We start from the raw sequence: 12238 nt of genomic DNA, 5'->3' as shown, positions 1-12238 counted from the left end.
AGACATCCGGGACTGTGGCGTGTCCTTTATTCTGTTCTGTTACTAGAATTAATAAATAAATGTCCTGCTTTCGACATTTGACCTACTTGCATGTGAATGTATAATCAGCAAAAATGTACTAAAATTACCAAATATAAAAGCACTAATTACGGAGAAAGCCCCCGTTTAGCCCCTCTGTATTATATAGATGAACGTCTTTAGTTAGAAGTCACTTTACGGCACACTGCTGATAACAGCTGAGCTCCTTCACCTTCCTCTAGTGACTGGCAGCTGACCTGTGGTGACGTGAAGTCAGAGGCACTGTCAGTCTGTCACTCTGTCAGTCTGTCTGCCTGCCTGTCTGCCTGTCATAACTTAACCTCAGGCTAACTGAAAGCTAACCCTATATGCCGGACCTGAGGCTGAGGGCGTTCCTTTGCATACAGAATGTGGGGCATTTGCAGCAGAACTATGGTAAGTAAGTACCACACTTTTAGCGGACGGTGTTTGTTTACAGGGGCCAAAAACCAACTGAAATTGGTTGGTATTGTCACAGACGTGAGGCAGCCTTAATGATAATGACAGTTAATTAGTTAGCCTAACTAACGGTGGCTGGTGAAGAAGTGTAAGCTGTTAGCATAGTTAGCTAACTTACTGTAGCTCGTAATGCTGAGGCTGCTAACAGTTGACGGGAACCCAACTGGGACAAAGGTGGAGTTGTGGTCAGCTGTAATTCAGTGTAGTTAAAAGAAGGACAGGCTCGAACCAGACTGCTTTTATTATTATCACGTTACCTGTCTGTTAGAAAGAGAGAAACACATGTTAACGTAATCATTAGACGGACATTGCAGTTGGACAAATGTAGCTGCTCGTAGCAACACACAGATAGCCAGCTCATCTAATGACAATCTTGCAAATGAGTCAAGTCAATTTATTTAATACATTTAAAAACCAAAGTTAAACAGATTTAAAACCTGTTGACCTGTTTCATAATGTCATCAACTTGCATTTATTATTATTTATTACAAGATAACAACAGTGCACACTGTCCTGTCTCTCAGGGGAAGGTTGGGCTGGCGAAACCCTGTGGTTTAATGAAATCCTGTCACCTGGTGAAACCTGTGTCGGTGACTCGGGTCACTGACCGATACCTCACCCACCAGAGGGGACTTCCCAGTCTGCCTGTCCCCCCTCTGCAGCAGACCTGTGAGCGCTATATGTCAGCCCTGGAGCCCATCGTGGAGGTAGATGAGCTGAAGCAAACTAAAGAGCTGGTGGATGAGTTTGAGAAGGCAGGTGGGGTAGGAGAGAAACTGCAGAGAGCCCTGGAAAAGAGAGCACGCAACACTGAGAACTGGGTGAGCTCAGAATCTGGGTCGACAGCTGTGGACACTTTGAATTTACAAAGTATTGTCATGTGTGAATATAGGACTTATAGAGGATCCAGTGCCTCTCGGACACAACCGTTTTGCTTTCATTGTCTACAAAATTTAATTGCAAACTTCACTCACATTTGACATGTTTCCTTTTAATAAACTTTTGCTATTTTGCTATTATGCTGATCTGTTATTTACTATGTCTGCAACTGTGTGCGTCTGTATCCTTGTAGTTGTCGGAGTGGTGGGTGCAGGTTGCTTATCTGGAGTACCGGATGCCTGTGGTGATTCATTCAAGTCCTGGCTTGGTCTTACCCCGCATGAACTTCAGTGATAAGCAGGGACAAATAAGGTGACCACACATATAGATGCAATGATGATGCATATACATGAATAGTTTGGCCCAAAGATAATCACTTCTGCTCATTATTGTTTATATAACAATATATCTAACGGCTCCAGCTTAATAAAGAATGTCTCATTACTTTTTGCTATGTATCACCACCATGTACTGTATTGTTTTCCCATATCTTGCAGCTTCATCATTTATGTTTTCTAAAAATGATTTTGGGAGGCACTAATTAAATTGCATAACCCACACACAGAAATTAGAACCTTTAAGTGAATCATGCTTTCTTTGTGTAGGTTTGCTGCCAAACTGATATCTGGTGTTTTGGACTTTAAGACAATGATTGACAAGTGAGTACTGATCTTAAAAAATTCTCTTTACCGATATGATGCTGCCTACCCATTTTTTCGTCCTTCCCTTTTTAAGGCATTGTCTTTTAATTGCTAGATGGTATTTCTGGCTATATTAAATCCAGTTTAAAAATAGTGGTCATCATTGGTTGACTCATTATACAGTACTGTGCAAAAGTCTTAGGCTGGTGTGAAGATAAGCTGTAAAGTAAGTATGCTTTCAAAAATACAAGATATAATTGTTTGTTTTTATTTTTTTACTTAATTTTTTTCTTATTATGTGGCTTTATTTTTACCTACCTTTATTTTTTTCTTTTAATGATGTGCCTTGTTTTTACATGCCTCATTGCTGCTCACATGTGCCTTAAATTGCCCCCTGGGGACAAATAAAGTTTTCTTGAATCATGAATCTTGTTTTTATCGATATACAAAATGCAAAGTGAGGCAATGGAAATCTAAATCAAATGAATATTTGGTGTGACCACCCTTTGCCTTCAAAACAGCACCAGGTCAGAACTAGCAGCAGTCAGTGGGACCCAGATACACCCATCTACTGTCTGGAGAAATCTGGCTACAAGTGGTCTTCATGGAATTGTGGCCAAAAAGCCAAACCTCCGACGTGGAAACATAGCCAAGTGACTCAACTATGCACGAAAGCAAACTGATTAGTCAAAATTTGAAATATCCAGCTGTAGCAGAAGGCAGTTTGCTACTCTCCGAATTTAGATTTTTCTTCTGTCCGCTCACTTTGCATTTTGCAAATTGATAAAAATAAACAATTAAATGTAATATTTTTGAAGGCATTCTTACTTTACAGTATTTTTTCACAAATGCTTAAAACTTTTGCTCAGTAATGTACATTTCTCAAAAGCCAGTAACACACGTCCACCATAGATACTCAACTAGCTTACTGTGTGTTGCAGTAGCTGTTTCCATAGTGAACATTTTCAAGAGCTCTGATGTTAACTTATCGGTAATGATGATGCAGATAATGAAGTTATTAAATGTATTTGTATTTTTCACAAACAATTACTAAGTCAGATGATTTTTACTTTGTTGGTCTGGTCTAACAGCATGAATTAAAACTATAATGTATAATATATATTTTATTGATGATATAATTTTGAATACTGAGCGACAGTAGAAGTTATTAGTGTAACTGACCACACTTATACTTGTCCATAACAACTTCTGGTAAACCAGTAATGATATAATAGTGTTGTGAATACATAATAAACCATAAATCGCAACACATTCTGACCGCTCACCGTGAATGTGTCGGTCATGTATCGGTAAGATGACCAGCTGATCCCAGAGCGGTTTGAACACAAAGTTAAAAGACAAAAAACAGACTTTGGTCTGAGCACTTCCATGTTGCTGAAATGAATGTGTCAGACACACAAGAGCGCACACTTTATTCAGTTATAGACAAATATGACTATGCATTAGAGATTGACTGATAATAACATTAGTTTGGAGTAGGAACCCCCCCCCCTTCTTTCTCTGTCTGTTATACACATTGACTCCTCTACAATCAAATCTTGCTTTCCTTAAAAACTTTGTAGAAATATTGTGAGTGCACCAAACTCTGAACTATGTGTCATTTCAAACTGGGACCTAACTATATCCACAGGCTGTCATAATTTCTCTCATCACTTAGGTGATCAGGCCACAGTTAAGTCAAAGATGGAGGCAATGCTACATCACTCCAAGTAGTCCTGCAGCATCCAGTGATTGTGCTAGGGACATAGAGTAAAATGCAGCATATTGTAACTGTGTTTAATGGCAGAGCTTGTATGTTTTGCAGTGAGACACTACCGGTTGAATATCTGGGAGGGAAGCCCCTGTGTATGAATCAGTACTATGAAGTGCTGTCATCCTGCCGTATCCCTGGTCTGAAGAAAGACTCGATTGTGAATCACGCCAAGAGCTCCAGGCCCCCCAAACACATCACTGTTGTACACAACTTTCAGGTGAGAAGCACTGGTCAGTCTGTATCTGAGCTCTTCTATGACAACCGCCTGTATTTCAAAGCAAATGAAACTTAGTTTGGCTCTTGTCAGGTGGCTTGGCTTCACAGGGCCTGTCGTTGGTGCTCCAGGATAACCGGTCTCAACAAGCACAATGCACTTGTAGAGTGTAGCTGGTATTTTCATTACATTCAGTAGTCTAGAATGAGTGGTATAGTTAACAATTGGGTGCTTTGTCTCATGAAGAGCTATGATGAGTGACTAATGGCGCTTTTCCACTAGCACCTACTTGGCTCGACTGGACTGGACTTGGTTTTCCACTAGGTGATAGTACCTGGTACCAGGTACTATTCTAGTACCTACTCGGCCGGGGTTCCAAGTGAGCTGAGTCGAGCCGAAAATGTGACGTCAACAGACTGCAGGCAACTGATTGGCCAGGGAGTGACATCACTGGATGAGTCATGAGAGCGACTCGTTCACAAGAATCAAACCCGCTGTTTTTAAAACCCTGGAAACAGCGACCGGGTGTTTTTATTATTTCTGTGAACGAGGTAAATGGCTACAAGCAAACCAAACACTCAATGTCCTTAGTTGTGTTTGTGTTTGTGCCGCATACAAATTATGCCACTGGAGTTTTGGGCCGCCTTGCTATGATGACCCCACCCACTTTGAGGTGGTACGCTACTGTAATGGAAAACCAACCAAGTCGAGTCGAGTAGAGGCGAGTAGAGCTAAAACTGTGTAATGGAAAAGCGCCATAAGTGACCTAATCACAGTTAATGTTTGTGTTGCCAAAGCTGAGTGGAACAGTCTATGCAAAAAAGGCTTGATGAAGAACAATTGCAAACAAAGCTTTAAGCCCTAATCACCATTCATTAGGCTGTTAGTGTGATAAACTCTAATCCCTTTATTTGTTAGAAGCATTTTATTAATCTCAGGGTGGACACGTGGTTGTTTAAAAAGGATTCTGCTGTCGTGAGCAAAGTTATTCTACTGATCTGTAAAAACTGCCACTAGATGTTAGAAGCATAGTCCAGTTTGTCCTGGAATGATGACTCAATTTCTCTAGTGATCTCATTGGCCAGGAGACAGGTTCATATGTTTTTATCCAATCTTTTGAACTCAAGCTGCTCTGGAGCCAATTAGCCATGCAGCATTGGTAACACAGATAGCTGGGACACCCTCTAATCCAGCTTTGTGATTCAGGCCCCAGGTTATCAGATTTCCATAATTTGGTAAGTCTATTTTGGGATTTCTTAAGGCTTTGGGGTCCTTCTTCTAATCTTAAAGTTTCCTACAGTGCTTTAGAGAAAATGCTTGGAACAGGTTTCATTTTAAGAAAAACAGTGGTGCCTTAATCACCTGTAATCTATACATCTCAAATTTAGAGCAGGCACATTGTGTGCCTGTATTTAGGGGTCTTACTAGAACATGTTTTCATGCTACAACATTCAGCTTCCTCAAGCCTGAGCAGACACAGCCCTCCACCTCCCACATCAGCTCTGCTGTTTCTGAAGGAAAGGGAAACTGGGCAGGCTGTCGTTTCAGATGGTTCTAATACAGGAGTTTTGTTAACAACACCAAATTGATACTTCGTACAATACCTTACTTTGAGGACTATGAATAAATCAAAAAATCTATATGTAATATAGAATGAATATATAATCAGCTAAATATGCCACACCTCTCAGTGTGCCATTGTTTAAAATCTTGTAAATACAAGCAGCTGACCAGGAACTTTTCTTAATGAAATGCACTTTAAAATGTTTTAGATAAGCTTCTATCAGAAATGTCTTATTAAAGAATACATTAAATCGATTAAGAATACGACAATGAAGAATTCATTGTCACCTTCGCATACTTGTCGGTCTCTGATGCTTGATTGTTCACAATTAGACTGCTACTGCTTTAGACTGCTACTTAACAGATACTGAGGTTCCATACCTCCATGAATCAGCTACAACTTAAAATATTTGTTATAGTTGTTGGCAAACTGACAGTAGTCAACTAAAAATGAGAAGCCCAAACCTTTTTTGTCTTTCCTCCACTTGGAATCAGTTCTTTGTGTTGGACGTATACAACAGTGATGGGACGCCACTGACAGCTGATCAGCTCTGCGTTCAGCTGGAGAGGATCTGTAGCTCCTCACTACAGACCAATGTGGAACCTGTCGGCATCCTCACCACCCAGAATCGCGACTCCTGGGGCAAAGCCTACATCAACCTCATCAAGGGTGAGCTAAAAGACCGTTGAAGGACGCTACAGTGGAATTCAGACCAACAGGTTAAATCAAATTGATGTTAGTTAAGCTGTTGCACTGTGATTACATAATAGTATCATGTTTGCTTTGTGTTTGTGTACGTGATGTGGCCAGATAAGACCAACAAAAAATCAGTGTCTGCTATCCAAAGAAGCATCTTCACACTGTGTCTGGATGGAGCGATGCCTCGAGTGTCCAATGAGATGTACCGCAGCTGTGCTGCTGTCCAGATGCTGCATGGAGGAGGCAGCCGGTGGAATAGTGGAAACCGCTGGTTTGATAAGACGCTGCAGGTGACCCACAGAGGCTTTTTATACACACACACACACACATCAAATGAGGGCATATGTGAGTTACAGTCCTGCCAGTGGTGTCACACTATTCCACTGATTTTACATGTGGCTGGAATGCCAAGACATCAAACACAGACGTATAAATAATGTAAATGTTTGCAAAAAATGTTATTTGATAATCTTACTTTATGAACAAATTCCTTAAATGGGATGAAATGCAAAGTCTTGTTTTATATTTAGTTGTCTTAAAGTGTCTGATCTCTCTTTCAGTTTATTGTTGGAGAAGATGGCACATGTGGTGCCAACTATGAGCATGCCCCAGCTGAGGGCCCACCCATTGTGGCGTTGATTGACCATGTTGTAGAATACACGTAAGTAGGTTACAGATTATTTAGGCTCTGTAGGTGTCTATAGTATAACAACGTTGATGGGTCAAAGGATCACAACCTTCTGCTACTAACATGGACGGGCTGATCACAGACAGAAAATCAAAACTGGAAAACCGTGGCTTTCTTAAAGTTCGTATTTCTGGTGTCTCACTACATTTGTTTTGTTCCAACTCATGTGTCATTTCTTTACTGTCTTGTGTCCTGTGTAACAGGAGAAAGCCAGAGATGATTCGGTCTCCCATGGTGCCTTTGCCCATGCCCCAGAAACTACTCTTCAACATCACGCCTGAGATCAAGAAGAACATTGAGGAAGCCAAGCACAACATGAACATGTGAGGGCAGATTTTATGATATAATATAATGAATGACTCAGTGATCTGTTTAATTAGTACACACATATTTATACTGTCATGAAGATCGACCAAGTCTCACTGTCCCAACATTTTTCCACCACAGACTGGCCAAAGACCTGGATATGAAGGTCATAGTATTTGGTCACTTTGGGAAAAATGTCCCAAAGGCCCACAACATGAGTCCTGATGCTTTCATTCAGATAGCTCTACAGCTGGCTTACTACAGGTGAGATGCTGATAAGTCATGCAGAGATTTTTACTGTTTTTATATGCAGGCTTTGTACTCATTCTCACACATTCTTAAACAAGGCTAACTAGAGAGTTTTATGTAAGAAAAAAGCCTTGATCACACAACCTGCCATTAGATTAAACAGATTCACCCAGTTTCCATGTACTTAAAGAAATCTTAGCTGATGCGTACAGCAAAAAAGTCTAAGTAAGGATCTAAACAATGGTCCAAAAATGAAAAAGAATCTGGTAAAAAAACATGTAATATTCCTTGCCTCAAGCTCTAAATCTCCCATAGGCAGTTGAGGTATCACAACTTCATGGACGCCCACTAACAGAACACTTGGGTACATTTTCTCCTCTGTTTGAAACCTGCATTAACATGCTTACAAGGTAGCAGTCTTCGTCTTTGCTTTCTTTGGTTGCCATCTTGGTTTCTTGGCCGTCGCCATCTTGCTTTTTGGAGGCAGAAGTGACGTCACTGCACGAAGACAAAGTGTCTGATTGGTTAGTCACAATATAGTCCTGCCCTAAAGCATACCCTGCTTTATGGTCTACTTTACTCTAAGTGAGGCCATAGTCAACTACATGAACATCATGCTGTATTGAAGAAGACTGAAAACTAGTGCTTGAGACCATAAACCCATCAGGAAAGTGTTCACTGAAGTAATAAATCAAGTGAGAAGTAGGCTCATTTCCTCATAGACCTGAATTCATTTGGGCTTCTTTTTGAAACCAGCATTAGGAAGAATGCAGGTTTAAGGCAATTTCGCATTTGCTTCACTTTTCAGACCCAGAAGCAACGTCCACTTCTTGTATACAGCCTATGGGAACATCACAGGGTGACTTTAATGTCATTCATTCGGATGACTCAGACAAATGTGTGGCTTTTTGATTGTATTCATGGTGAAATGATCATGTCCTGAATTTTAGAGAGTTTTTCCACACCTTCACTCCTCTTGTCTTGACAGGTTGTACCGGTGCTGCTGTGCCACATATGAAAGTGCCTCCCTGCGCATGTTCAAACTGGGCCGAACAGATACAATCCGATCAGCCTCAAGTGCCTCAGCTACCTTTGTCAAGGCCTTCGATGACCCCAGCAAACAGGTCTAATGAAAGGGAACATTTGAATGGACTGTTTTTGTATTGTATGACGTGGTGATACTATCAATCACTGTAAGCATGAAGTGCTACAGCAGTTGGGTTCAAAGAACTTCCAGCTGTGTCACGCTACAACCTGTGACAACTGAGCCATATGACAGAAACATCTCTGGAAACCAGAAAAAGATGAAGCCAAAGATTATATTTGCACACTGTCAACCTACAAGATGTGTTGTAACGTCGCTGTCTTCTTCCTGTTTCTCACAGAACACAGACAAGATTGATCTTTTGGCGAAAGCTGTAAATGCACACAGGTTATATACAAACAGAGTGAGTATTCACTGCACCAGGATTGGCAAAGGACAGTGGTTATGTTTTATAGTTTTTGTATTGCCAATAAATGTATCTACTAACAAGTACTGTGCCTCTTATGCCTCGTAAGTGAGAATAGTTTCCAGTAAATGTACTGTTTTCTTCTGTTGAACATTTGAATTAGGAAATAATGCACTTAGTATTAACTTCTAGAAATAAGAAATGTAGAGAATAAAGCAGGCCTTACTTTTAGAAGTTAATATCTGGTGACTAACATGAATGAATTCTATCCATCCCCGCAGGCGATCAGTGGCCAGGCCATAGACAGACACCTCCTTGGCCTGAAGCTGCTGGCTCTTGAGGAAAAACTACCCCTGCCTGCTATCTTCACAGACACTGCCTACGCCAAGGCCTTACACTACCAGCTGTCTACCAGTCAGGTATGGGCCTGGTTTGAAAGTGACAAAAAAAAGAAAAGAATCTTCCTGTGACAAATAACCATTGTAAGGAAATGGCCAAAACATTAATATAAATAGACATGAATAATTTACGTAGAGGTAGGTGGGAGTAGATGGAAAATGTGGCTCATTTATTTGACCCTATAACCCAAACTGTTCACTAACTAACCAATACATTTCTCCATAAGGTACCGTCCAAGACCGACTGTGTCATGTGTTTCGGCCCAGTTGTAAACAACGGATTTGGTGTGTGCTACAATCCTATGAACGATCACATAAACTTTGCAGTGTCGTCTTTCAACACCTGTGAAGAAACAAATGCGGCACACCTGGCCCAGGCCATTGAGTCGGCACTGCTGGACATGAGGACACTGCTGGAGCAAACCCCAAGAGCCAAACTGTGAAGCTCCCCCAGACGTGACTGACTTCTTTGTAGGCGAAGTGGATGCTACAGATGCTACAACTCAAGAGGAATACCACCCTTGGTGTGAGTGATACTGGGATGGCAGGACCCCACACCTAGTGCTAGACTACCAGGCTGCCAGTTGGTAGTCTGAGCAAACAATCTGTTTTCTCACCATGTTATTGATCATCATCGTGCACTTTAAATCATGCTGTGATACCTACTGTGTACTGAGAGGGAGGAGCTGCATTCACAGGGAGGTGCACACACACACACACACACACACACATAAAATGAATACAGACACTGAAATATCACTCCCCAGAATGAAGCACCTGTTTATGACAGACACAAACTGTTTGCCAACAGAAATAATCTTGATGTTCATTTAATCCCCTGATGAGATCTGTGTAGCCACAGCCTGGCGTGTGCCTCTGTGCCTTAGACCTCCATTGTTCTCTAAGAACTATTAACACCACCGCTGCATTAAGTGACAAGTTCCTGGTCGCATATGAGTTCTATAATAGCAATCACTGAAGACCTCCTCACTGCTCTGAATGTCTGATGGTAAATCTCTTTTGTGTAATAGAGTGGACGCACGTTATAGCATTCTCTCTTTTTTCTGACACAGATAAATGTTCATTTAGTGGGAACAAAGATCACATAACAAATTGTGTCTTGTATCAATCTAACCACCCCTCTGCTTTTATTCTGGAGGTATGTATGAGAAGTTTTCCAGGAATGCATCTTTACTGAGCATTTTTTGTACAATTGATTCATCCTTTCAATAGTCTGTTCACTCTTCTTTCAACATCCATGTCTAAGAGGCCTCTGTAGTATTGCATTCTCTTTTCATACCACCACTGGGAGTCACAAAAGTCAGATTTAAATCCTACAATTTTTTTCAGTTTTATTAGTTTAAAGGTGTCATGTTTGAAATGATGCAATATTGCCTTATTCTTTGAAGATTGAAGTGTTTCCTGAATTTAAAATTGGTTTTCATTTGTAAACTGCAAAATCACTGAATCTTATACTTTTTATTGGCCAGTTAGCATTTCATCCATGCGTGTTGTGAAAGATAGTGATTCTGAATGCTGGGCGTCAGTGATTTAAACTGTTTAACACTTCCTCTGTGATTAAATGCACATTTTCAAAGCACTTTCTGTATCTTATTTCTGATTTTGTTCTTAGAGTAGTATTTCTCTCATGTTTTGGTGTGGTTTAGTGTCACTACTGACATGTTTGGTGCCAGCAGAAAGCTGGAGTAGTGAGAATTTATGAATCCAGTGATTTATTGTTGCCTGTCTATAAAGTTTGGGGAAACAGACTAATGAAAGAATGAAAAGAATCTTAGCAGCAGAAATCAAACCAATGCCTTAAACAGACCTGAATGTGTAAAATGAATGGAATAAAACCGTAAGGCAAACAGATTTTTTTTAAATCATTGATTCTATTAAATGCTTTGCTGTCAGGAGGGTTTGTAAAGCACTGTGAGATAACTCTGTTGTGATATTGGGCTATACAAATAAATTGAATTGAATTGAATTATAATGCTAAATGTTTCTCAACAGCTGGTACATTTCAGCAGCTTATGGTACAAACTGTGCAGACGTAACACCCGTGATTAGCTAAACAAAGTGTGAATTTATCCACATGTCTGAAGAAACTAAGCATCCTGTTCATGTTGCTACACAAGACCTCAGCTCCACACTCTGACTCACTCTTTCATTTCTCCCTCTGTAAGTGAACTCCCATGTGTGAAGTCCCAGCTCATCCATGTGCAGTCAGTGACCTCTTGCCCTCACTACGTCAGTGCAACCCCACATCCTCTCAGCTGCTGTCTGCCCCCCCAGTAAATTGAAACCATCACCACCTTGTACGGTGTGATTTAACAGTTTTAACTTAAACCAGAAGTTTTTTTTTGTCAAGACACACTGGACAAAGTCAGTTATGTGGTTAGCTTTGGGCCTCCATAGAAATGAGTATTGTTATAACAATAATAATTGTTATAACAGAAGTCATGCTATGAGTATCATGAAGTGAGTAATGGACTGAACAGTGGTGATGTTTGAATTTATACTGAAGTTTACTCTAGGCATGTGGCATGTGTGTACTTTTGTTTATTTTTGCATTATTTGAACCTGGATAAGATCTGATGAAATTTGGCGACCATGCACAGAAGAGTTGTGCATTTGAATGAAGTGATGGACATCTGACTTTTGACCGGAAAGAGTTCTGTGTATTGTCTCAGACATCGTGGGCTTCTCCCATGTGGACATGTGTTTGGCTAATGTCAAGCACTGTCTGGATCACAGAGCTCAGTGTCCAGGAGGAAAAGCTGATAGCATGGGTTTTCCTTAAGAGAATATATTCAAAACGTTGTACAGCTTCCTGATTCTTCTTCACAGCACAGCTGG

At 40.6% G+C, this 12238-nt stretch overlaps 2 protein-coding genes across 3 annotated transcripts in view; one reads left to right on the top strand and one right to left on the bottom strand.

Moving 5' to 3' along the window:
- The window catches only part of thap1 (THAP domain containing, apoptosis associated protein 1), a 107877-nt gene that overhangs the window by 30196 nt on the left and 65443 nt on the right, over nucleotides 1–12238 (bottom strand). The gene's annotated exons all lie outside the window — the stretch shown is intronic.
- crata (carnitine O-acetyltransferase a) lies at nucleotides 277–11379 on the top strand. 2 transcript variants are annotated; one of them, XR_011585685.1, is made up of 15 exons: nucleotides 277–453; nucleotides 1041–1337; nucleotides 1589–1707; nucleotides 2001–2054; nucleotides 3862–4027; nucleotides 6083–6257; nucleotides 6399–6577; nucleotides 6848–6948; nucleotides 7179–7298; nucleotides 7423–7545; nucleotides 8519–8654; nucleotides 8916–8978; nucleotides 9263–9400; nucleotides 9607–10699; nucleotides 10730–11379. XR_011585685.1 is itself a non-coding variant. In XM_070850655.1 (14 exons), exons 1-14 carry the CDS (start codon nucleotides 427–429, stop codon nucleotides 9820–9822), a joined length of 1914 nt encoding a protein of 637 aa, XP_070706756.1. In that variant the 5' UTR covers nucleotides 277–426; the 3' UTR covers nucleotides 9823–11379. The 2 variants fall into 2 exon arrangements, 1 of the variants encoding a protein (XP_070706756.1); XM_070850655.1 differs by having other exon boundaries at nucleotides 9607–11379.

This window comes from Pempheris klunzingeri, chromosome 19 (genome assembly GCF_042242105.1).
Source record: "Pempheris klunzingeri isolate RE-2024b chromosome 19, fPemKlu1.hap1, whole genome shotgun sequence".
Lineage (NCBI taxonomy): Eukaryota > Metazoa > Chordata > Actinopteri > Acropomatiformes > Pempheridae > Pempheris > Pempheris klunzingeri.
Note: the sequence above shows the minus strand (reverse complement) of the source record. Positions and strands in the feature narration are given on the sequence as shown.